Here is a 26,206-nt window from a genome sequence, read left to right on the forward strand (position 1 = left end):
TTATTGCATATTAATAATGTCATGCATGTTGTTGTGCTGTGTGTCTGTAAACAGCTAAGCGCTAGCTTAAAATAGAGGAACTGTTCGTGGAATCCCATACAGATAACTACAGATAACGTTCACACTATTATAAGTGAGAGTGAAGGATGACACTAATAGCATTGGGAATTATTGTGCACTGATAAATTAAAGCAACTCAACAGTTTAATTTAAATACAATACAATATATAGTATCTTATAAAATCACAATTGTTTATTTTGTGCAAAGAACAATTAAAACCCCAATTATATATTGTTGTATTTTAGTGGAACTGACAAATGTAGGCAGTTTAGTCTTCTTTACACAGTGTGTCCAGCAGAGAGCACAGTTTATGTTCTATCATTTGGAGAGGTGCATGCCAAAGGGAGTCTAAAGTAGTTTCTCATCCCACAGCCGCAGTACCAGGCTGCCAAAGTTAAGTTTGCATGAGTGAACACGTAGGTGTGTTGGGACTGAAAAAACAAACATCACTTATTTAAAAATATGTTTGGATATTTTTTTTATAGGAAAGAATTCATATTCATTATTCAAACTTCAGATAAACTAGTTTGTTAAGGATGTACTTGCAGATACTGTCTACCGACTGTCTAAATATACTTAAATTAAATATTATAAACATAGAAATACATCATTCTGGTCTTTTTTTTTGGTGCAGATTTTAAACACACCTCAAACTGTATTCTAATGTTAACGTGAACATTGTTGTTATCTTCAATATGTACACAGAATGGTTGCATGTCACATTTACCCATTGTCTTATCATGCATATTTTAAAAATACCAGACTTTAAGATTATTAAACTCAATGAAGTGTTGACTCTGTGTGGACATTTCTGTTTCTCCATCTGCAGGCCATCGCTGTGTTATTTATGCCCATGACTGAGCTCAGCCAGCAATCCAGCAGATGGCAGTAGGAGGCTGATACTTCAGGATCTCAGATCATAGAGGTACAGACTCTGACCTGCTGATTGACATGAACATGACATGTCTACAGCCACCCAGTCGCCCACTCTCAGGGCGGAAGCAATCCTGGCTCCCTGTGAAGTGCAGTAAAAGAGTAATCGCTCCGCTTTTACTGCCCGTCTAAGAGAGCAGCAGCCGTCCCAAAGGGTTGTCATTTTCCGGTGTGTGAGTGGGTGGCTGTCGGCTGTGGTTTGTCACACAGTGGACCTGGACTGAAACGTCCAGTGATGGACCGTGTCATCGGACCCAGACAAGGGAGGAAGACATGCAGCCGTGGGGCCAAAAGGCCCTGTGGTCACACATTCCTAAACTCCTCCAGCGCTGCCCACAGCCATGACCAAAATATCAGATCCAGTCATGCAAACACTGCGGTCACAACATCACGCTTCCATTCACACATATAGATGTTTATGTTGTGCTCCAAAACCACCTGAGAATTCATAAACTAAAGGTACACACAAGATGACAATCTCATTTATTTGGCAATACTCCATGTATATACATCTCTTTTTAACTGGGTACGGGAAATCATTTAGATTTATGTCACTGGAGATCAAATTGCACCGCCTCCTCTCTTTTAGTATATGTTCCCAAACAAAGGCACATGGAGAACCAAAAGTATAACATGCAATATATGTTCCACTAAACTAAAAGTAGTAACACACTCCTAGTTTATGACTATATTTAGATAGGCAATGTTCAAATGTGGGTATTGTACATTTAGTTTTTATACATGTGTACAGATTATTCACTTTGAATGCCTGAAATGACCAGATTAGGAAAACAATGAGCTACTTTTATTTCTCTTGTGACTGAAATGTTTGCAACATCCTTTAAAAAAATATTTTCTTATTAAGCATAATTCTACTGAGGAGATTTTTCTTCATTTTAATTGAAGAATCTCTTTCTTTTAGATTATATTCCAGAAATTGGGTTTCACAATTTTATTCTTATCTGGGTTGCTAATTAGGATTTCACGAGTGAGTTTCCTTAAATCATCATATAATAAGCAATACAACACACATCCTCAACCTCACCTTGTTTCTATAGCCAATGATGATGGACTTGAACATAATGGTTAAATGCTTCATATAATGTTTTCTGCCACTTCAGTTGATTTTATAATTTTTTGTTTATAATCACTGGGTATTGAAAGGTAAATAAACAAGGGTTATTATTTGTATTAGTATTATAATGTAAGGGATATACAATACACAAACTGCAATAAAAAGATTATATATCATAAATACAATAATAGACAATCAACAAATGTTGAGTTGACAATTGGTAAGAGTGTACATATATGATATATAAATAATTTGGTTTATGTCTTACAGTACATACATAATATTTAGATATATGTCATTCAAGTGGGTTAGTATTGTCCAATCAAAATATTACATTGTATGCACCTGTTGTGTTTCCAAACCCATAACTGTGATTTGTATCCGTGGCACCAGCGGGCGGTATTACCAGACTATTTTGGAATTGGACATCCAGCTGGATTTACTGGCCTATTTGGCAGTCGTGAGGTCATCAGTGGTCTTAATTTGAGCTTGTTAGTTGGAAGTGGTCAGGAGGCAGTTTTCCCCCTCAACCACTGATGTGAATGCCATCATTATGTACAGAGTGGTAGTTTGTGTGGGGCTCTCTCAGTTCAGCGCCGCTGTCCTTGTATGGTTGTTCCGCAGGTGGAGACTGCCGTGTTGTTATTTACATTCCATGAAGAGCAAAAATAGACCGGTTCTTTAGTAGCGGGACATTTTAGTTGAGACGCAAAACAGATTGGCGTGTTTTGCATGAATTTTTTTTGCGAGGTAAATGTCGTTAAAAAAAAAAAACTCCAAAAAGAGGTGATTTGTTCCATTCTCATTAACCCTGTGATTATGCTGCGGTATTTTTAGCTCTCCGGGGACGACAAAATGCTCCGTCAATAAGGAAATTAATTTGAGTTCCGTACCAGTTATTTACAAGCCTCAAACTAAATGTGACTAGATTTGAGTTCCTGAGCTCCTGAGTTCCTGAGTTCCTGAGTTTATTCGGATATCCGGCGGCATTGCAGTGTCAGTGTGATGCTGTTATTGTAACCTAGAAATGGTCTCATGTCTTCAGGCAGGGACCGGTGGCGACCACAGCACAGCCACAGCGGCCACGGCTTTAGCCAGCGAACCAGAGTGGGCAGACAGATCTGTCCATCAGTGGCTTCCGGAGTTTGTTTTTCAAGACCCATGTCTTCTTAAGTGCATGCTTTCGCTGACTTTCCTTTTTTTGGGAGTACACAACGCGGCAGCCACAAAGCTAATTGCAAAGGGGAGATGAGAGACCGGAGAGGAACAATCGCAAAGAGATTTTTGTGTGGGCTTGTGACTGCACAAACTTAGGTTGACGAGTGCATTTATGGAACACACGGCAAAAAAACACACAGTAATACGGACTGTGATTCAAGTTAATTTTCTTTCTTATTATAATTTTACACATCAAGGTCTATACTGCAATTATGTGACAGAAGGCCTTTTGTAGCTCTCACCCACACCCAAATCCCTGACCAAACAATCAGTGGAGAGTTGCATTGTGGGTAATCAAGACGCCAGGATTTGACAGGAAGAATGCATGGAATAAAAAAGACAATATATCTCCTCTTCTGCAACATCAATGTTGATGCTTTTTCTTAATAAATAAATAAAAACAACTTTCCAATTGTGACTTCTTAGATTTATCTCGGGAACCGTGTGGCAAACTGCTGGTCTTGAGTAACACAGAAGTGCATTTACTGTGCAAGAGTAGCGCAAAGCCAATAAATAAAAAAACCTTGTGATGTTTATGAATGCCCATGTGCTGACTCATCATGATAAAACGTTCCTGCTTGTGTTTCTCTGAGGAAATTGGGACTCTGTAGCACGATTACATGTGTTGACAAGACGGACGGGATATAAACAGCATCAAAGGGCCGGCAATAATTCAACGCGGCCAGTTTTACAGTGACACTATTTTAAAATAGCCTCTGTAACGCAGCATTGTTTCCTGCGCCTCCAGCGCGGCACTTGAAGGGCACACAAGGAGCAGTCTCATTAGGACGACCTTTTCACGCTGGAGATCACTGGCAAAAGGACACAAGCACATGAGACCCAGGCGACTTATGCTGGGACGCACTGTGCTCACCAGTGGCCCAGTTTGTTGAGAGATCCGCTGTATCAGATTCTCTCTTGTGCATTTTCCTCAAAGTACACCATGCACAAAACACACGGCCATTTTTGATAAGCAGCAATTCTCTGCATTATTTTGACGGGCAGCATGCTCTCGGTTCACTTGCTTTATAGCAACTCATGTAGTACTCTTTGTCAGTGTGGTCACAACTTGTCACTGTAAAATCAGGAAGTGCTCCAAACATACCTGAAGAAACTCATGGTGGTCTACAGGTCTGGCTTAGTCCATTAGCAATCAAATGAGGCCTTGAGGTTATTTTATTTTGATATTCCCCCGATACAAACCACCTGCAATGCAGGGGGATGACACCGTTTTCTCTACTATGTTTAGCTGGCCATCACATCAGGTGACGCTAATGTGGTTTTGGAAACACGTGTAACTCCCTTTACAAAAAGCTGCACTTCTCACACGTTGTATTCAGAGTGAAGGGACATTGATCCCAGTCAAACCACATGCCAGTGCTGCAATGCAGTGAGTTATCGTCAGTCACACAGGCACGAGGGTGTCTTAACATCTGTTTGACACCAGAGGGCGATGTCCACGTGTGAGAGTGCAGCAGGAGCATTGTTTGTTGTACAACCTGGACTTTTTGTTAAATTATTTGGTCATTCTGATTATCATTCAAAATTAAAACGTGTGTCACACAGCCCTTCGCCAACACACATTGTTTTTAAGTACACGAGACACCATATAATGATGGCAAGACAATTATATGGTGTCTGATGTACTATAAATAAACATACATGTAAAACAAATAGCTAAATACAATGTTTTCATCTGGTAAACAGGTCGAATCTCTATTCTTCGATTCAAAGTTTAGTGGATTAGAATTGTGTAATGTGTTTTGATTTGTGTTGAATATATATCATTCCTGTTATAGTAACATTTGAATCGGCGTAAATGAGTCTCCAATGATAGCCTAAACTTTAATTTCGTTGCTCCCTATTTTTAATTGCCAAGTAATTTTTGGCTCCTTGTTGATTCAGTGGACCCTGAAACTGAAGAAGCTAAATGGAATTCTTTTATTATTTACACCTGTTCTTTTCCTACTACGACAGGTCAAAAATGTCTGATGTAAAAATGGCCTGTACCTGCTCATCTTTTGAGAACTGCCTACTTGCCTTTTGACCCAGTCAGAGAGTTATTACCACCCCTGTTTTGCCTCTAGTGACCTGCTTCTGGGAGTGTTGCATTAATGGTGCTAGTGGATGAACATGTTGGACTTTTGGTACAAAGACATGATAAACATGAATCTGTTAAATTCATTATTATTGGGATTTTCTTGTTTTTTGTTTCACAGAAGCTCAAACTGAGCTAGAAGGAAACCGTTCTGGGTAAAGCACACCTTGCCACTGATTCTTCCGGATCGTTCTTGAACACGATTGCGTATTTGTTGCTCTCCAGGACAGTCAGAACCTTTGATCGACTCCTTGCGGGTTTAGATTTCATCCTGCATGGGCCGTGACAAAAATAAATGATCTGATCTTTGTTGTGCTGGCCGAATGACAGCAGCTCAGTGCAGGATGACTCACTCTCTCAGCAGTATGCCATTCCTGACGCTCTCCAACCCGTCCAGCCAAATTGCCTTGATCCTCCGCTCATTGCCGCCTCTCGCCCGGCGTCATTATGGAGCAAGGTGGTCGCATCCTCGGGTGCCGGCGGCACTCTTTACAACCCATAGGGGTGAGAACGTGCAAAGCGGCGAGCAAATGTGTTGAGAGAATTCCTCGCATTCTCCTGCTCGGTCCTGGTGGCCTGGCTCGGTGTTGGGTTCCTGGGAGAGAGGGAAGAGGAGCCAGGGGGACTCGGCTGCCGACTCAGCAGCTGACACCTCCTCTGATCTCTATCTCTTCCTACAGCCATAAACCAAACTGTCCGACTTTTCGGCCACGTAAACAGAGCTTTCCCTGTGGCCTCAAGTAGGGTTGCCAGACTTTGCCTCGAAGGAGCAGTTGGTTACGGCGAGCATGTGACACTGGCCAAACCTCAGCCTCAATGTTCCCAGATCTCACATTTGGTACAGTGGAGAGAAGAAGAAAAAAAGGCATCAGCATGGAAAATTGCTTCATTGCCTTCAGGATGACTGTTCCTTTAAATATATGAGTCTAATACTTCAGTTTTCAGAAATTAATTTGACATAATGGGTTCGTTGGCAGGTGTCGTTACACTAATGGTCTTCATGGAGCCTGAATCCATGGGCCTTAAATCTGCTTTTGTAAAACGTGCTGCGACCAGTTTTTGGGACCAAGGGTTTTGTGAATCGACAACCCTACTGAGCTCGCACACTTCAGGCTAACACCGTGTCACGAAACCGTTTGATCATATCCTGTTAAACAGACGTTTTCACGTCTTTCAGCTCTCTCGGGATGCAATGTGATTACTGAGCTTAAATGGGGATCGATGGCCATGATCATACGGACCGCATGGCTTCCTAGCGCTTTCACTCTCAGCTGCGAAATAATAACATTTTGATTTGCGAGCTCTTTACGTTGTGTTAGGCTTTGGAACCAAAAAGGGTTGATTGAAAGGAAATTATTATTTATATATATATATATATATATATATATATATATATATATATATATATATATTTGTTTTTATTATATGTTTTTGGTCCAGCAAAATAGGGCTGGAACTAAAGATTTGTTTCATCATCAAGATATTATTGATTTCCTCAATTCGTCAATCATAGCTTGGTCTAAAAAAATGCCAACAGTGCAAAAAGGAAATACTAAGATGTCCAAAATGGCCTAGAACAATGTATATTTAATTTACTACCATTTCTGACATAAGTTTTCTGCATGTCTTGCTCAACTGGTGATTAAAAAGCAGATGCAGATTAATTTTCTGTCATTTGACGAAAGATTAATTCACCAATCATTGTTCCAAGTCTCGGTGATACGTTGCATGTCGTTGTTTCTTTACCGTGTGTTTGCAACCGTTCAGTAACTGTTTGGTCATTTCCAGGTAGTGTGGTTCTTTATTTCCTCCCTACCGATAGATGGGTCTTTTTGTTTGACAACATGCATCCTATCTTACCGACGTAAGCATAAAAATTGCTGCGTCATTGCTTGGCATTCGTAAACCTGCGTAAAAGTCACCTCTGACTTGCTTCTTTTCCCCTTAGTCACTCTACGCCCAATTTAGCAGCACGCAGGCACATCTTCCTCTGCAAGGTGCACACGCGATGCCCTTGAAAAGATATTTTTACTGGGAACTTCTGACAGGCTGCTCTTTGTCTCCTCTGTGCAGCTCGAAGCTTGACACAATAATAAGGAAAGGAAGCGGAACAGAGCTCACATATTTCAACCTCTGCTTCTCCACCGTGTCCCGAATTTACAAAGCAAGCACATAGGAACAGAGCGCTGCAGCTTTGGGCCGTTGAATTATACATCAGCTTGTTCAGCAAAAAATCGGAGGTCTTTTCAGGGTGGTGGTGCCGTTACTATTTTACAAGCCCCCGCTCCATTGGATCCAATGAAATACAATTGTTTATAATCGATTATGTAAAGCTCTGTTGCAGCTTTTGTTTGCGTCTGTCTTGTGTGCTCGTAGGTGTAAATATTGGTGAATAATGTGAATTCTTCTCCTGTAATCTTTATGTGAAGGCCTGTGCAGCCTTGGTTGTGTCGCCTGTACATACATACACAGTTGGACTGAGTATTATTGCAAGTCTATGCCGTCTATGTCATTCCAGGGAAATCCCCCCCCCCCCCCACCCCCCACCCTCCATCTCCGGGTCTCCCCAGCTGTTGTTTCAATCCTGTCTTTTAAACCCCACGTTAATAAAACAGTAATTGGAAGAGCTTTGCATCCTCCTGTATCCAGTTACTAACACTTTGGTAATATGCACAAAAGCTGTTTGTAAGGCTATTTTCTGATCGGTGTGTGTGTGTGTGTGTGTGTGTGCGTACTAAAATGATCCTATACTTGCAACATAGACAGCTGACCTGACGATAGTAGACCGCAGACACTTTTCTCTGGCTTGAGACTCTAGTTTCTGCTCTTCTACTTTCGCTCTAATAGATTCAGTCAAGGCGAGTCCATATAGGCAAAATCAATTTTCTGTGTTATGTTATGTGTGCAAGTTTCCATCTAACTCCACGACGCGTGACTCCGTTGTCGGGGTTGTCCGGTCTTCATAGCTCGGCTCTTTTCTCGCTCCAGCCTAAAGCTGAAACCGTTGGTTGATTAATCGATATTATGATCAATAGAAAAAACTAATCTGTAACTATTTGGATTGTCGTTTAAAGGGAGCTTTACAAACGGGTGGAGTTTAAAAGGAGTGAGCAGTTAGGAGGCAGAAGAAGACACTATTGCATTATGGGAAATGTAGGATCCAGTCTTTGACCTCTTCTGCTTAAATTTGACTATTGTTTTATTACGTGCCCAACTTTATGGGAGTGCAATACTTGATTGCTCGTGTACCCTTTAACGTTATTTTTTAAGCAGACATGTGATGCATATGATGTTTTCAGCTTCTAAAATGTGAGCATTTTTGCCTTTTCTTTAATCTTCACAACTGAATATATTTAGGTTTTGGATTGCTGGTCAAACTTTTTATTTATTATAGACCAAACAATTCATAAAGAAATTAATTTGCTGAATTAACAGTATTAGCTGAATTAATCTCCAGAGCTCAGCACGTCTCATTAACGGAGGCCACTCTCCATTGATTGAAGTCACACTCTGTCAATAATCCGGTGGTTTTGTCTATTCAGGTTACCTTGCACTGCATCGTCATGTGCTTACACAGCAAATCATTACGTCCTCTGGGACTAAGAAGTCCTATTAGTCTCTTTAACTTCACACATATACATTCTTTATATATTAAATATTACATGCAGTAGCGTTGACAACATACAGAAAATCTTTAAGTACAATAAAACATGTACCCCATTTAAAATGTCATGTCAACATGTGTATATATACATTTATGTCAGCATTTTGCTATTAACATATCTCCCTATTGTAGGATTAATGTTTGTTTGTTTGTTGTTTTCCATTATTGGTTGTCTTGCCCCTGCTGTTTATCAGCAACAAGGCCTCTCTGGTTGCTAAGGTGGGCTTTAGGCTCCCTGGCAGTACCTCGGGGCCCAAGAGCCTCGTGTTCTGTGACGCGTTGGGAATTCCCCCGAGCCTTCATCTCCTACCACCACCCTGCGGGAAGGGATGCAAGCAGGAAGGTAAAGGAGGCTGAACATGGTGCACTCAGCTTAGATTCATTTAGATGTATCCACATTTTAGACACATTATTCTGTACAATTGTGATTTTTGCTTCATTTTGAGCCTCAACTGCGCGTCTTTTACACCTTTTCTTGACCACTTCATGACCCACTGAACTCAAAGTAACGCCAAGCATTTGATTTACGCAGGTTATATTATTCTGTTACTGTGTGTTACTTACAATAATAACGCACAATCTGACCAGGCAAAATATCTGGTTGTGTCAACTTCCTGAACAAACAGCTAAGGAAGTGTCATACATTGCCATTTGCTCTCCTGTGACTGGCTGTAACTGTTTTTACACCTTCCTTCTAAATAAGGCAGCAGGCTGCCAGGACATATGACCACCCTCCCGATTTGGGCTCTGGACACAGTATCCATCCATCCCATGATTGCTCAACCCCAAGGAAAGTCACACACACACACACACACACGCGCACACACGCACACACACACCCTCCCCTCCTGCAGGTCTCCCATGTGAGGAAGAGCTACATCAGGTCAGCCACAATTAGCCACAGGAAAACAGAGAGTAGGTTAAATTACCTTCAAAATAAAAGCACTCTGGGAAAATATTAAAATATTTGATGCTAATTCATAGACCAATCTATCTTATACATACATTTTCATATGAAAATCTTTACTGACCAAATGAAGGCTCATCCCCATCTTGAATACAATATAGGTCCTTATCTATACATAAGGCTGCAACTAGCAATGCTTTTCATCAACAGTATGTAATTATTATTTGTATTATTGTCTGCAAAGAGTCAAACAAATTAAATTAAATGTCCACATTCCTAAAGTCTTCAAATGTCTTGTTTTTTTGCTCCCAAAAGTCAAAATTTCAAAGAGATTAATTTTCCAATTTGATTAAACAGCAAAAAGCATCAAATCCTCACATTTGAGAAGCTAGAACCTGCAATGTTCTGTCATTTTTGCTCGATTACATAAATATTTGGCTATACGTGTTTCTTTCAATTGACTTTTCAGCTATTTTTTCTTTAAAATGTTCTGGTTAATGACAAATTAAACCTTGATGTAAATTGTGGAGGCCATAGCATGTAATTCACATAATTTTCATACTCATTAAACCATTTGATAACTGCTCCTGCTTTTGTATTGAAGCATTTATTTAGGTTTCTCCTTCAATGTGTATCGTGTAATTAGGTTTGGTAGTTTTGGGAGCCGAGGTGATGCAGGGACTCTTTTGGAGCGCTTGTGCTAGAGTTGGAACACGGCCACACTGATACGGGTTTTATTTTGAAAGGCACCACAGGAAACGCTTCGTTTTATTCCCTATGGCTTATTTGACGCTGGTGTGAAGGTGCAGCACCCCCCATCATTCCTATCAGAAGTGCTGCTGCTGGGCTCCTGTAACTCTCTCTCTCCTCCTCCTCCTCCTCCCATCTCCTACTTTTGATGGGGGAGTCACATCGGTGAAGTCACAGTGATGTCATTTTAGGATGTGAGAGTCGTTGGCTAGGTGAGCTGGCTTTGCGGTGAGTGGTGTCCCTTCCACGACCAGCGCATTGCCTGTACGGAGGCGCGGAGCGGCGAAAGATGATCATCGCCAACGGCACCAATTCAAGCTCCGACGCGCTCCGTCCCTCTCCTGCTGCTCAGATCTCGGGCTATGGGGCCCTGATCTGCCTTGATCCCAACACAAGCCTTTACCACCACCATGCCAAAAGACAACACATAAGAAGAGTTGCATTCACAGGGAAGGTAACTTTGACCACGTGCCCCAAAGGTACACTGGATGGCCGTTGCGCAAAGGTGCCTCTCCAGCATGTCCAGCGGGGCCAGGACGCACTGGACGCTGCCAGCAGTTCTTGTGCTGTGGACTTCTCTCTGGGGGATCGTTTCATCTTATCCGATTCCGAGCAGGACTAATGCGACTTTAATGGAAAAGAAGTGGGAGACGCTCTTCTCCCGATCCTATCTGGGTATAACTGGGGGGAAATCGGAGCTGAACTGGGAGAGTGACTATTTGCAGGGCATCAAAAGAGTGCGGCGACTGTACTGCAACGTGGGCATTGGGTTTCACCTGCAGGTGCTCCCGGACGGCAGGATAAGCGGTGCACACAATGAGAACCAATACAGTGAGTTGCATCCGGCAAAGCACTGGAAGGGGTGGGGGGGTGGGGGGGGTGGGGGGGGAGAAGAATAAAAAGAGTGTGTGCGTATAACCCTATGCGCAAAAAAAAAAAAAAAAAAAAGGCACACAAAAAAAAAAAATCCAAAAAGTTAAAGCGGGTCACCTGTCTTGATTGCATGATATTTAATAAGGATGGTTGAAAGTTCCCGAAAAGCACAGTGTGCCGAGCCCCGACATCCAGTGCAGTGCGAAATATCCCCCCAAGCCAAAAAAATGACATGAATGCTTGGACCCAGTTTAGACGCCAACTTATTTTTACCCCCGCGTCCCCGCTGCAGCAGCACACGCACACGGGAGCCCACTCAGCACGCGGCACTCTTCATGCTGTTTAATAAGCTGCACGTGGGGGGACATGCTCCAAAAAAGGGGGCTAATTGGGCCGAGAGGGATGCATCACCCAGTCGCAATGCACCTGCAAGGTTACACCCATCGCTGCTGCTGCTGCTGCTGCATAGGCCGGTTTCCTCCAGTGTGTGTGTGTGTGCGTGTGTGTGTGTGTGTGTGTCCACGCAGCGTGACACTGTCTTTGCTTCCCCTCACGTTGTGTCTCCGTTTAGGTCTGATAGAGATCTCCACCGTGGACCGAGGAGTGATCAGCATGTTCGGGGTGAGCAGTGAGCTGTTTGTCGCAATGAACAGCAGGGGAAGGTTATACGGAACGGTACGTCTGTGCGCCACTCTCTCGCCACACACACACACACACACACACACACACACACACACACACGCACGCACGCACACTCTCACTCTCTCAGTGTAAGATGAGTTCATGAAGATGAGGCCGTGGGTTTATGGGCACTGTTGTGTTATTAATATGCTCTGATGATAGGAGGGTTTCTGTGTCGGGATCTGTCAGAGGGGAGGGGGGGGGGGGGCAGTTTTATTGAATAATACTAAAGCGTGAAAATGTTACAAGTAATGGTCTTGCATTCACATTGTTTTACTTGTGTAAAAGTACCAATGTATTAGCATCACAATAGTGCCAAATGTACTCACTGTGCAGATTGGCCAATTTAACAACAACCCCCAAAAAAATCACATTTTAATGTTTAATTGCTTTCTTATTCTGCCGGCTGGCTCGTGACTTTACCCCCGGAAGAAGAATTCTTATAAGAAGTCTTATATTTACCTCCAGTAATACATCCTCATTTATTTGTTGATTACTTTTTGTATTATTAATCTCACTGTGCAACATACCTCAAATTGTAAGAATAATGTAAAGGTGTAAGACTGATTATATATATGATTAGGTATACAGTAGCACACATTGAAAATAACTCAAGTAAAGTACCTCAAAATTGTACCTAAGTACACTTGATTGAGTACATGTACTTATAGTAACTTTCTGAGTAAAAGTAACAATACCACAATATAAAAGTAAAAGTACAGCACTTCATATTGTACTTCAATAAAAGTATTATCGACATTTGTGTAGTTTGATTTTGAATGCATCATAGTCTATAAACTAATCAGATGTTTTAATGTAAAATAACATACATGTCATGAAGTAAACGTTTACATATTTCCCTCTTGAGAAAGTATAAAGTAGCACAAACTGGAGATAATCAAGTAAAGTGCATTTTAAATTGTTCTTAAGTACTTTACTTGAGTACTGGAATCTGTACTTTTTAATATATATATATTTATTTATTTGCTCCTCAAGTTCATCACAGCAGATACTAAACGTACCCCATTGGTGAACATAAGTCTGCCAATAGTCAAACAATAATTCATAATTTCATGATTAAAATGCTTTTTTTATGTGATATTCACATATATGCAGTATATGTATATTAACCCTAACCCCACATGCAGTGGGTCTTTTCATACATGTTAAAAAATCACCGTAATCACTATAAAACACCGTGAACAGATTATTGAAGTAGAGTCTTCTAAATACAGCACTTCTAGTATTTCATAGTGTGTGCTGTTGATTTGTAATGAGCTGGTGTTTATTTATCTTTTATTAATAGAGAACAATGTGTTGCTCTTAGAGCGGGAAGTCAAATAAATCGTGAAATTCTGGTAAATTTTTTTATTTTACAATGAAAGATACAATAACTTTACGTAGCTCTGGTCCTCAAACCTCAAGATCTTTTTGGCGTTGAGTATTGATAGTACCAAAATGTTGTATTTCTATTCCGGTTGTTTAAGTGTGTTTAATCAATATTTAACATTTGATAAGTTGAGTTTCATTTTTTAAAGGGGGTTTGTAGAAACGCAGTGTCTTACTTTGAGGTGTTATTATTTTAAAGTTGGTATTGAAACTGGTATAAAATAAAAAATCTAACTATACTCTGCCCTATAGCCATTATATTGTAATAAAGAATATACAACTGTACTTATATTCTATAATGTGCCCCTTTCCTAATGCTGTGTGTGTATACATACATACATACATACATACATACATACATACATACATACATACATACATACATACATACATACATACATATTGTTTAGCATTTGATTGTTGCATTTCTCCTTTGACTTAGATTTTTTGAGATGGTTCTCATGATTTATTTGGGATTTATTCCCTGAGATATGAGAGTAAAAGCAGGAGGCTCGGGATCTTTGGCTTTCTAGGCACAATATTTGCCAAAGAAAAAGGTCACGTTGAAACCGTGCATACGTTGTGATGTTCATCCTGCGTCTGCCGTAAGATTTATCCACCCTCTCTCTCTCTCTCTCTCTCTCTCTCTCTCTCTCTCTCTCTCTCTCGCTCTCGCTCTCTCTCTCTATCTCTGGCATTTTTAGAGAGTCTTCGTGGACGAGTGCAAGTTCAAGGAGACTTTGCTGCCCAATAACTACAACGCCTATGAGTCTTTTGTTTACAAGGGCTTCTACGTCGCCCTCAGCAAGCACGGCCGAGCGAAGAGAGGCGACAAGGCCTCCACCGCCATGACCGTCACACATTTCCTCCCGCGGCTATGAGAGAAGAAACTGGCAATAACTCAGTAATTTGCACATGTGGATGTTCTTCCAGGTAATATAGAAACACATCATCATGATAAACACACCGATGGACTGCGAAGGAAAACACAAATATTTATTCTGTTTATATATATATATATATGGATATATGTGTATATATATACATATATATGTATATTTGGATAGCTATCTTTCTATATGTACTGTGCTGCTTGTTGTTTTTATGGACGGGGAGAGTGGAAGCCTTTGCCTGTCTCACTTTACCTTGGTGCTTGCTGTAACTGAACGACGTGTCACTTCCTTTTTCGAGATGGAGGATGAGCTATATCCTGTGCTTTTAAAAGTGTGAAATGAATACTTTTTATTACCTCAAAGAACCACTCTGCTAGATTATGGAATGCATGGACTTCTGCTCAAATATCTGCTTAAGTTTATGATTTATTTTCAAACCTTTTTGAGCGCTCGATGGTTCCCCTGCTCGATTATCAATGTCCTGCAGTGGGGGAAACTTAAATGCACTACCTTTTGCTGCACGAAATGAAAGGTGCCTTGGTGTTCCCACTTGTGGCCCCCTTAAACTTGCATGTAAGAGACACCTGCTGGAGTCAGAAATAGGGCTGACACTCCGGAGAGGGCCTCAGAGGGGTGGGGGGGCAGGGGGCTGGACTATCTCTGGTTTATTTTATTTTCCGTAATTAGATCGATTAAGTAATATACAATCTGTGGTTGAGACCAGAGAGCGGTCAGCCATGGACGGTGGAACGAGGCCATACGTTTGACTGTGTGGCATCGCCAGCTAATAAACAGGGTGGGATCCTGATCCGTCTGAGCATGGAGGACTTTTTCTTTTTTTGGACCTGGTTTTGCAGAAGGATCGACAGTAGAAACGTACCTCCACGTTGTCTCAACGGAGACAGGTTGCTGTATTTATTGTTTTTTTGTTTGTTTTTTTAACCGCAGAGCTTTCGCCCGCTGTTGAAAAACGATGTCCAGTGTCCATGAAACCAATGAAAACCGATGTAAATAGTTGCAAATGTAAAAGAGAAGAATTCAGGAGTTTTTTTTAAACGCTGCTTTGGTCGCAGTCGCCCCGAACGAGGCTGAAAAGAGTTCAGGTTGCACAGTTAGCCGTCGACGATGGCGCCTGAATGTTTCGGTAGGAATCGTTCCCACGTGTGTCCCCTTTTTGAATGGATCTGTGTGTGTTTGGTGGAGCAGGTGCGTGCCCCCCCCCTCCCTCCCTCTCTGTGTGCTCTGCAGCAGCACTGCAGTGGCAGTGAGGTGTCGGGAGCTGGGGGCAGAGAGTTTTAAAGGCAATTATGGATGAGCCCATCATGTTTCACCCCGAAGGACAGTGCAGCTGATGGACTGGATGCACGCTGTGTTGGTTTTTAGGACGTTTTGATTAATTCGAGGGGTAAAACGTATCCAAAAGGCCGTATTCATGACGGCTACCATGCGTGGTGGCAGATTGTTTACAAAGCTGACGATGTACCATGCTTCATACACTCGAGGCTACTACCACGAGGATGAACTTAACCTCTCGAGAAGTATTCAAAGTAGCGTCTACCCGCGTCGTTTCTGCAGCTGTTAACCAGAAAACCTAAATCTCGCCGCCTCCGTCCCTTCCTGTGTTGAGAGAGGTAGCCGGACTATTTAAATCCAGGGAAGACGAATGCGAGGAAGCCGCCCCGCTGTCTTTGTTGTTCGTCAAACCCCCTGCAGGAATGTGGATCTGCCAGGATGACAGGCAGCCTTCCACATACCTGAGTGCCCCCCCAAACTCCCCCATTGAGCTCTTTCACCCCGCCGCCACCCACCTCTGCTCGTCCATTACCCCCCTCACCCGCTGCAGGCAGGGACCTTGGGATTCCAGCTGTAACCCAGGAGCTTCCTCCTCTCCTTTCAGCCTTTTTTAGTTCAAGGTCAGAGTCACGCACCAGCCTTGGCCCCAACCCCAGTGGCCGGGGTGGTCGGCTATATGGGTCGTACTGTTTCCATGAAATAGGAATTTGAGCAAGCTTTTTCACGCAGGAAACACGTTATTTTACGCTGAAACTGAATACAATTTGGCGAACCAATGGCTCGAGATTAGATCTCCAACTTAAGGAAGCCCACAGATGGCTTTTATAGTTCATTTTGCGAAACAACCCTGCTTCCCTTAGTGAATTTAGAGAGCCCCACCTCATTAAAATGCAGCTCCCTTGTGTTGGTACATTTGTGGGGAGGGGACATCTGCAGTGTGTGCACAGTCACGCAGGGCCTCGCCTCTCCTGCTGCAGGACGCTGCCCCCCCGGACCCCAAACGCCTCTCGCCACCAGTATCACCTGCTGCAGTCGTAACAGTATTTTTCTAACAGATGAAAATCTCTTGCTCTTTTTTGTTCTGATTCAAATGTATTTATCGGGAGCTTCAAAAAGAGAAAAAAACAGACGTGTTGCTGCTGTAGAGATGAGGCTGCATGAAACACACTGATGTACATTTCTTGTTGTCATTTTTTGGGGAGGGGCTGAAGTAGTCGACAAAAAGACAAAAAGTTCTCGTTTCAGCATTTTCAGCTGAGGACGCCGTGGAAGTGAACGTTGCGCATGCACAGCAACGAGCACTTCTCTCGCCAACCCTCACAATCAAAGATGTCTGACGTCTGTAGCAGGCAGCACCTTACTTGATTATAAACTTAGCGTACAAAAACTTTTCGCACATTTATTTTTTTTTCTGTCAAGGAATTAGAGCTGGATCCCTAAAAGAGTGAAGCTGTGTGTCTGAAACAAAAAAAGCTCACCCTTCAGCTTTGACCAAAAGATTTTATCCAGATTTATCGTTGTGTTTTTCTTCTTTTTTTCCTGTCCACAGCTTATCATAGATCAAATTTGAATTAATTCAAGGGGAGGAATATCTTTTTTTTTAAATCCTGTTTAATGTACTAGCATGCCTGAGCCCCAAAGCTTAATTAGGGGTGTGTGCTCCATGTGTTTGTTTTTTTAAACTCCTGCTTTAAAAGGGAGTGAGTCTCCACTCTATTCCTCTCATCTCTGTTCTCATATACCTCACCCTCTGCCTTAGTTTTGGTTTGCTGATGACTGAACTAACTTCAGTCATTTGTTTCTGAAAACAGACAATGCTAAGTAAGGATATTAAAGTTTTTCCTTTTATTTTTGTACGTATGTGCTGTGCACAGCAGTCCACTGTATTCCTGAGATAACAATAAAAGTTTTTTTTTTAACTGTTTGCTGGTTAAGTGTTGTGTTTATCAGTAAGAGCACTAAGTAAAAGTCCTGCATTCAAAAGGTTTCTTAAGTATTAGCATATAAATATACAAACAGTACTCATAATACAGAATGCACCATTTCAGAGCAATGTATCATATTGAATTATAATTATTGATACGTTAATGTGAACATTACTTTAATGCTTAAGGCATATTCTTTTTTACTATATATACTTTCAGATATTTTCACCAAGGGATCAAAAAAGTCTTATTTGTATCCATAATAATACATCAGAATTAATTTGTTGATTATAGATTGTATCATTAATCTGATAAGTAACCAGGTATTAAATAAAGTAATGAAGTAAAAGGTGCAATTTTTGTCTCTGAATTGTCGTAGAATAGAAGTAAAGAGTAGCATAAAATTTAAAAAACAATGTACTTAAGTGTAAATCATGTAAAATCTGTTTGGTTTATGTTTATCTGTGAGCAAATTAAACTTGAAGATTATCTTAATTGTCTACGTTTGGAAGTGGGTTATGGGTTTAAGACAAAATCGTTTTATTTTAAAGAGAAGCTGTTTAAATATTTTTTTGTGTACGACAAAAAGGATAGTCCTTAGTTCGAAATATAGTTTAAAGTTCTCCATGCTGAAACTCCAGCGTCTAAAAATAGTTTAGGCAGTTAAACGCAACTTCCCAGTAAAAGTATACCAAATGAGGAAGTGGCTCCCTCTGCTGGTGACATGGTGAACATGTTAAATTGGGCAGGTGCGTAAAAGCAGCAAACTGAAGTAACTTCAAACTTTGAGTTAACGTCCAGCACATTGAACAAAACTGTAAAACATTTCACATGACTCTCGATTAATAGTTGATTAATTCCTTCATTAAGAATTCTGGAGTTGGCACGAATTTAATTAATACACAACTAATTAACATTATATTATATTCCCTGATTTAAATGCCATCATGTATGTCCTTTCTTTTTGTTTTCTTGTATTCTTCTTTTTCTTCATATGCCCACTGCACCCTGTTTCCAGTCCAAACCAACACGTTGGACCATTAGTAAATAGTCTTAGAATAATGTTTAAGGTGGATGAGTCAAGACGTGTCACCAAAAATAAGAGTCCAGTCTGACCAAGAGCATCGGGGTAAACAGAGGTGGAAGTGGCCCTTCCGCTGCAGCAAACCCGCACATCTGCTTTGGGGGCGAGTTTCTTTTTTTTCCCTTCTTCCACGCAAAGGATGTGAGCAGGAGTGGCATTCAAGGGGCTTTAAATAGGAACTGTCTCCAAACTTTGGGACAACAGAGCATCTGAAAACTCCCAGCAGCTCTCGCAGTGGAAAGCACCGGTTTGCTCCAGGATGGACGTCAACGGGAGACTGAGGATGAGGGACACTGTGCTGGCGCTCTTCCTCGCCGTTCTCCAGGGATTTCCTCTCGGGGAAACGGCCCCGAACCCGTCGCCGCTGGTTGGATCCAACTGGGGGAACCCGAGGAGATATGTCCACCTGCAGACCTCCACAGATCTCAGCAACTTCTACTTGGAGATCAGACTAGATGGCACTGTGCGCAGAACTACAGTCAGGAGTTCATATAGTAAGACGTGTTTTCCTCATTATGTTTATTTTTTATTTTTGCAATATGAAGTTGTATCGGTAACACTCCAATGCTCATTGCCTTTTCCTCCTGACAGGTGTGATTTTACTGAGAGCTGAAACAAGGGAGCGCATTGCCATCCTGGGCGTCAAAAGTAGCCGTTACTTGTGTATGGATTTGGAGGGCAAACCATTCAGCTCGGTAAGCCAATACTTACTGTCAGTTCGATCTTTGTGACTATTAATTCAATCGATCCATTATACTAAACTTTTACTTTTGAGTGTGCCTATCTTGGAACCCCTGTGAGGTTGTACGCATTGTTTTTAACATTTAAAGAGACATCCTTTTACGCACAAATATGGAATGCCTTGACGTCAATTTCATTATTTTTTAACACTTTGTTTGAACAATTTCTACTTTGAACTAAATCGATTCAATAAACGTGTCGTATTTGGCACAACTGTGGGGTTTACTCCGTTTTCAACACCGCTTTCTATCCTTTTACGCACAGTTTAATCATGTTTACGCGTGAATTTACTAATTGGATTCGTTTTAATGCATGCATTGACATTAAAGGAACAAACTGCAAATATATATTTCTTCACTGTAGCTGAATTGTCTCCCTCTCTCCTTCTGTGTTTCAGCCCATCTGCCTCAGGGACGACTGTCTGTTCAACCACAGACTTCTGGAGAACAACCGGGACGTGTACTTCTCCAGCCGGACCGGCATCCTGTTCAACCTGGAGGGCTCCCGGCAGGTGTTCTCGGCGGGCCAGAACCTCCCGCAAACATCCCTCTTCCTGCCCAAGAAGAACACGGTGCCGCTGGAGCGCCTCCTGCTGCACCGGGAGAAGAGGAACCAGGTGGTGGATCCATCCGACCCGCACAACGCATACTTTGGGCGGACCGAGGAGGGCTCGGACTCTCAGGCCGTTCCGGAGGACGACGCTGATCTGGAGGTGGAGGTGGAAGTGGAAGTGGAGGTGGAAGTGGAGGTGGAGACCGGGGACGACGTGCGCAACGTGTGCCGGGAGACGCCGCTGGCTCCGTCCACCAACGACCCGTGGAACGTGCACTCGTCCAACCCGGCCAGCCCCCGCAGCACCGGGACCATGGGCTGATTCTAGAGGTCACTGATTAGGATATATTTACTTCTATCTTAGTTATTAACCGTGTAGTTTGTGATCATATGAGAAAAAACTGATACTTTTCAAGAGGATGGGTTAAATTATTCATTTTCAGTCATTGTTCACAAAAAAGAAGAAAAACGAGACTTCTTTGAGATCACTGCATATTTTTTTAGATAAATGGACGTGGATTCAACTCATCAATAATTAGTATTGTGTACGTCCATACGCAGGTTTGGAGCATATAGGGATTTAAATATGTTTGTTCCATGTGACTATTTTCTGAGAAAGAAAATCTTGGTTTGGTGCCGGATTCATTTCCCATCCCCATCCATTACAGTTAGCTGGCACTTGCTTAGATGAGAAATGATTCATAGACACTGTTTGGTTTCCCTGAAGAACCACGTGATTCATTTTTAGTGAGGATTTAATTGCATTGAGTTTATTTTCTTTTTCTCTTTAAGGTTTTAGCAGCTGGTCTGAGAAACCCACATTTCAAATGTTATCTCAAGACAGAAGCCTACTGGAGGGCCGAAGGCCCCGTCTACTGATGTGAAACTATAGCAGTATAAAATATATACATGAATATACTTAAGAGTTGCATTTAGTAGAGTTAAGGTTCGGTTTTGCCGATAGTTTTTTTTTGCCATAGAAGATTTGACAGTTTATTGTTTTGAACCTGCAATTTCAAAAACTTCTCAAAACTACAGATCACTACAATCGCAGTACTTCTGTGTGAATGTATCTGTATTTGTACAATCTCGCCTAATTCATGACTTTAATGAATACAACTACAGGGTAAACAACTTTTTACAGCGATCTTGATATCAAATCAGAACTCTTGCTGTCTTTTACAGGTGCTGGGCACCACCAGCAAACACTAAAAACCAGTCCCATAGAGTATTTATTTATTTAATTCCATTCCTTCATTGTTATTTATGGTATTTATGAGGACGCTTTACAGTTAAAATGTATAGATTACAAAAACACGGTTTGTCTTTGAATGTATGAATTGGAGGTGTGGAGTGTTTGGGACCAAATAAACTATAAAGGAAACGTGTAGTTCTGTGTGTTATTTATTCAAATGTATACAGCTGTGGTGTGTTTTTGTTTTTTCTTTGGAAGGAACTCTTGAATGAGTAAGCAGGTTTAACATTGACCCAGTTACTCAGCAGTTCCACTCATTAGCTGAATATCCGTCTCTTTCACACCTCATCCTCCTAATTAGCAAACATGTGCATGAGTCACTTCACTCTAAAAATACACCCGGTGCCATTTCCTCCCCTAACGAGTTGTTCAATTTGTCACCCGTTAACCTTTGACCCGTCAATGTGAGTGTTTCGTCGTTTTGGTGCAAGAGGAGATTACAGGAAGTTACTGCTACCAGCCAGGAAGTAGTCTGACCCCACAACCCACCGTCGAAAAGGAACATTGTTTTTTTTCCCACTTGTTTTTGTTTGGTGTTAAACCAACAAACACCTAACATGTTCATCACTTTGCTTTCGAAGAGCTGGGAGCAGGATTCCGTTGCCCTCGGGCAGAGCCTCGTTTCCAGCCTTTGTGCTAAACTACGCTACTATATCCCCAAATGTTGACCTTTTCCTTCAAGGTCAGCTAATAACGCCATACAACAAGGAAAATACCCCGTTTTGAGACGCTGTACCTGCTCGCTGCAGGATAGTGAAGCTCTTTGAGTGGTTAGCGGTCCATGCTCGTCACACTTCAGTAGCGACAGCGTTGTAGAGCCCTAAGGTGCACACACTTTGTTTCCAGTCCTTCACAGATCTCTATGGAGTAGTTAAAGACATGTGATGGGACCACTAAGCCTCTTTTTGTCTCCCCAGTTGTGGAAGACGTACTAGAATGTATTTGTTTATTATATTATGTAGTATTACTCAGATAAAGAAACAAGTAAGCTGTGAAATACACTACAATATGGTTTCTGAATTCCAGTGGAGTAGTAGATAATTGAGACACTCAAGTAAAGTACCTTAAAATGTTACTGGAGTACATTTCCACCTCTCTGTCTCCCAGAATATAATATAATGTTAATTAAAGCTGGGGATACCAGTGTTGTTTTTAACCAAACTACTGGATGAAAAATATTTAACTTGTATACCTATCAATATGTGGCTATGAGCACAATATGCACATCTACGCAGTTTGTAGTGATAAAAAAAAAAAAGACACAACAGAAATAATGTATAAGTACCAGTGTTAGAGAGTAACACAGTACATTTACTGCTGCATTGTACAGAAGTAGAATTATGACGTATTTTATACTTCTACTCCTCTACATTTGTTTTACCTACTAATATATTATTATTATATATTATTTAATTGCAAAGGCACCCAAAATAATCTATTGGTGCAGATGTTAATACTTTAATCGTTCTTGAGTGAGATTTTGAATTTACTTTTCTCTATTACTACTTTATTGAAGTAAAAGGTCTGAATATACTTCCTCCGCCACTGCTAAATATCATGAAACACAGAAACCTAGAGGCCGCTCTCCTTTCCCCGTTTCCTGTTACATTCTGTTGTGTATTTGAAGCACATTCATGTTCAATAAGAAGTCTACAGTTTGTAAATATTACATTGCGGCATTAACATAAATAGATCACATGGTGCTTGAGATATTGAGGCCATGGCGAGCCGAGAGGCATTCAGTGGAGATTAAAAAGTGACTCTAAAAATAAATAAACAAACACACACATTCCACAACAAAGAGTTGGGGCGCTTTCACAGCATTTGTGTAATGAGCATAGTGTATTATTTTGCGCCACCTATATTTGTGTATAAAAAAAAAGAAGATGTCGTCATCATGTTGTATTGCACAAGTAAAACGAGCAGCATCAGAGGAGACGCATCAACTTGAAAATGCCGGACGCACGGACGTATTGACGCATTCAATAACACATTAAATAGTTCGGACTTTGGCATGACATGATAAAAGATAAAACAAGTCCTCGCCGGCCTACAGTTGGGAGGATGATGAAACCGTTTGAAAATACAGTACTGCACATATTGTGACTTGATCCACAGTAAAACGCTATTGATTATTGAGAAAACATAATTTAGTAGGTGCACCACTGTATTCAGTTACCTGCGGTAACTTTGAGGTGTTCGCCTCTTATTTCCCCTTCAGTCCCTTGTGATTACATCCGTTAGAGACGGCATGTGCACAAAAACAGTACATACAACCTTTTTCCCCCCCGCCTCCACCTTATTTTTTTCATTCCCTTTACACTACTCGGCCGCTGTAAGGTTTTCCAGGTGGTCCTTTCTGTTGGTAAAGACGCAGCGGCAGGCTGAGAGGACCGGGCCGGACTCGGACCGGCTCAGGGTGAAGATGAAGCGAGTGATGCCTGTGTTCGGAGAGGGCGAAAACAACTGGGACGTCTTCACCCCCGCGGGCAGGGAACTCTTCAAGTCCTCCACAAGGTGCTTGACGGCTACGCGGATGTAAGCGCCGTGGCTCACGACCAGCGCGTGGGCTGGCACGCCCCGGAGGCCGTCGTCGGCCGAGGCGTCGACGGAGGCAGAGGCAGAGGTCCCGTTTGCCGCTTCTCCGGCATCCGATGCGCCCGCCGAGGCATCTGGTCCCGGCAAGCCGCGTTCATCCAACATTTGCTTGAAAAGGACTTTGAGGAATTTTTTGAAACGCAGCTTCACCTAGAAGCAATGTGAGAGTGAGCCAGAGCGGGTTTGAGTGTGTAAATCAACTGTCAGCCAGTGACTGAGAGTCAAAACATCTCTTTTTGCTATTTGTCAGCTAAGGTTTTCTTTAAATCCTTTTGTTCTTGCACATACTGTAAATAAATAAATAAAACTAGTCTGTTTATCCGTTACCTGTAAAGAAAAATCTGCTATTTTTTAAAATCTAACTATTTTGAGAATTGTTTTAAGAGTGTCCAAGCACAAGTGCACAAAGTCTTCAGGTTGCAGCTCCTCAGTGTGAGAACTCTTTAAAAATGTTTTCTATTATTATAAATTAAATTTAAAGAGCTACATATCATTACTCACACAAAGCTACCCATAGAATATAATTTTCATGAATTAGTCAACTTTTGCAACACATATCTGTCCACATTGTGAGTTTTAAAAATGCAATATTCAAAATGGGCACTAGATGGCACTGTTGCACAAGAAATACTCTCGACTTTCAGTTTCAACGTGGCTGTTTTCAACTTCACAGAATTGATCAATCAGTTTCCAAATGATAAAACCTGACTTGCATCTGACTCACCTGGTCTAAAGTCTCTCCCCCTGGAGGGGTGTAGTCACGGCAGGACTGGCCCGCGGCGTTGGCCATGTTCTTCAGATCATCTTTGGGATGTCCTTCAGCAACGCCAAAACCCTGCATGAACAAACACCACTTCAACCTCGGAAAAAAGAAACATTAAAAACTTTAATATTTGGACGTAGCATAAAGACAACAGGTCTCACCCTCTCTCTGAGTAACGGCTCCAAAATCATCTCCGTGCCAGCACAGTTAGTGTTGTTCTTCAAAATGATTTCAGCTGTCTGTGTGGGAGGGTGGGGGGAGGCAGGGGGAACATAATCAGTAAATTACTGACTCAATATATTTGTAAGTGCCAAAAATAAATCCTTCATGGTCGAACTAAAAAGATCATTAATACACTGTCAGCATCAGTGAGACAAAGACCGCAGAGACATGAATGTTCACACAACTGTTAACATGCATCCTGTTTCCTTTACGATCAGCAGAAAACAGTGATGATATTTTTCTGGTTTAAGAGAATGATTTTCTCCAGACGAGTCCGTTTTTTTTTTTTTTTTTAAATACGCGGACTATTGAGTCTATGTATGGCCCCTATCGCCAGTCTATGGCCCCTGTCCCCTGATCTGTGTGTGATGTCCTGAGGGGTGTGAAGTCTGGACTCACCTGTACAGCTCTCTGTAGGTTACTGGCAAACACATTGTTGAAGGTGATGTCTCTGAGGTATCTTCCTACCGCGTCACCCTGCTTGAGACCTGTTTCTGATAAGGGCGTGTCCACACCTTGACCTGAAAGACAGACCCCCAACTTGAATAGTGTGAAACATGACCATTTAAAGTGTTTTGTTTTTTTCTGAAGCATGTCTGAATGCCTCTGACAACCCACGTACCTTGCAGCAGCTTGTCCCGGTTGTACTGTGTTTCCCCACTGTGGGAAAACATAGCAGTGTCATTGGCTGAGCTTAAACCACATCAAGGTGTATCAAAAGGTGACACGATGTGAATCACGTGTTCACACACAGTTAGGTTAGTTGCAACGACTGACACACAGAGCACACGTGAGCTAAGTTACTCGACTTAGTTTTTTTTTAATCTATTTTTTTTTCACTGTAACTGTAACCGCCGCCATGTTTAAATAACCAACACATGACGCCGCCGCTCAGTAGAATATATAAAAAAGGGGGAAAGACACATTAAAATGTTCACTTACTGTCGTACGAGCGTCAGACTAAACGTAAACATTGTCCACCGCTGCTCTTGTGCTACGTACTTCCCGGTTTGGCTCTGCCGCAATCATGCGACGTGACTCTCCGACGTTATGACGTAATCACCCAGCGTCATGACGCATATCGCATTGCATAGCTACGCAAAGAAAATATCAGATAAAATGTTACATTACAAACAAATCTAATCTACGGAAATGTATGTTATTTGTTACATATTTGAACTTTTAAGTAAATCATACATACATATAGTATAATATCAAATAATATGCTATA

At 41.6% G+C, this 26,206-nt stretch overlaps 3 protein-coding genes across 3 annotated transcripts; 2 read left to right on the forward strand and 1 right to left on the reverse strand.

Annotated features, from left to right (window-relative positions):
* Nucleotides 1-11,194: 11,194 nt before the first annotated feature.
* fgf6b (fibroblast growth factor 6b) lies at nucleotides 11,195-14,558 on the forward strand. The gene is made up of 3 exons (XM_034526256.1): nucleotides 11,195-11,537; nucleotides 12,151-12,254; nucleotides 14,354-14,558. Exons 1-3 carry the CDS (start codon nucleotides 11,195-11,197, stop codon nucleotides 14,528-14,530), a joined length of 624 nt encoding a protein of 207 aa, XP_034382147.1. The 3' UTR covers nucleotides 14,531-14,558.
* Nucleotides 14,559-19,103: 4,545 nt separating this feature from the next.
* fgf23 (fibroblast growth factor 23) lies at nucleotides 19,104-20,459 on the forward strand. Its single transcript, XM_034526628.1, has 3 exons — nucleotides 19,104-19,338; nucleotides 19,436-19,539; nucleotides 19,983-20,459. Exons 1-3 carry the CDS (start codon nucleotides 19,104-19,106, stop codon nucleotides 20,457-20,459), a joined length of 816 nt encoding a protein of 271 aa, XP_034382519.1.
* A 2,822-nt stretch (nucleotides 20,460-23,281) lies between these two features.
* tigarb (TP53 induced glycolysis regulatory phosphatase b) lies at nucleotides 23,282-26,014 on the reverse strand. Its single transcript, XM_034526756.1, has 6 exons — nucleotides 25,918-26,014; nucleotides 25,598-25,635; nucleotides 25,375-25,496; nucleotides 24,915-24,992; nucleotides 24,715-24,825; nucleotides 23,282-24,140 (listed from the first exon to the last, which is right to left on the reverse strand). Exons 1-6 carry the CDS (start codon nucleotides 25,947-25,949, stop codon nucleotides 23,715-23,717), a joined length of 807 nt encoding a protein of 268 aa, XP_034382647.1. The 5' UTR covers nucleotides 25,950-26,014; the 3' UTR covers nucleotides 23,282-23,714.
* Between the last annotated feature and the right edge of the window lie 192 nt (nucleotides 26,015-26,206).

The sequence above is a fragment of the Cyclopterus lumpus genome, chromosome 23, assembly GCF_009769545.1.
Source record: "Cyclopterus lumpus isolate fCycLum1 chromosome 23, fCycLum1.pri, whole genome shotgun sequence".
Taxonomy (NCBI): Eukaryota; Metazoa; Chordata; class Actinopteri; order Perciformes; family Cyclopteridae; genus Cyclopterus; species Cyclopterus lumpus.

Coding starts and splice junctions, on each gene's coding strand:
- fgf23 (XM_034526628.1), top strand. CDS start 19,104: ATGGACGTCAACGGGAGACTGAGGATGAGGGACACTGTGCTGGCGCTC. Junction 19,339..19,435: donor TACAGTCAGGAGTTCATATA/GTAAGACGTGTT, acceptor TCCTCCTGACAG/GTGTGATTTTACTGAGAGCT. Junction 19,540..19,982: donor AGGGCAAACCATTCAGCTCG/GTAAGCCAATAC, acceptor TCTGTGTTTCAG/CCCATCTGCCTCAGGGACGA.
- fgf6b (XM_034526256.1), top strand. CDS start 11,195: ATGGCCGTTGCGCAAAGGTGCCTCTCCAGCATGTCCAGCGGGGCCAGG. Junction 11,538..12,150: donor ACACAATGAGAACCAATACA/GTGAGTTGCATC, acceptor GTCTCCGTTTAG/GTCTGATAGAGATCTCCACC. Junction 12,255..14,353: donor GGGGAAGGTTATACGGAACG/GTACGTCTGTGC, acceptor TGGCATTTTTAG/AGAGTCTTCGTGGACGAGTG.
- tigarb (XM_034526756.1), bottom strand. CDS start 25,949: ATGTTTACGTTTAGTCTGACGCTCGTACGACA. Junction 25,636..25,917: donor AGTCTGACGCTCGTACGACA/GTAAGTGAACAT, acceptor GTTTTCCCACAG/TGGGGAAACACAGTACAACC. Junction 25,497..25,597: donor CCGGGACAAGCTGCTGCAAG/GTACGTGGGTTG, acceptor TCTGTCTTTCAG/GTCAAGGTGTGGACACGCCC.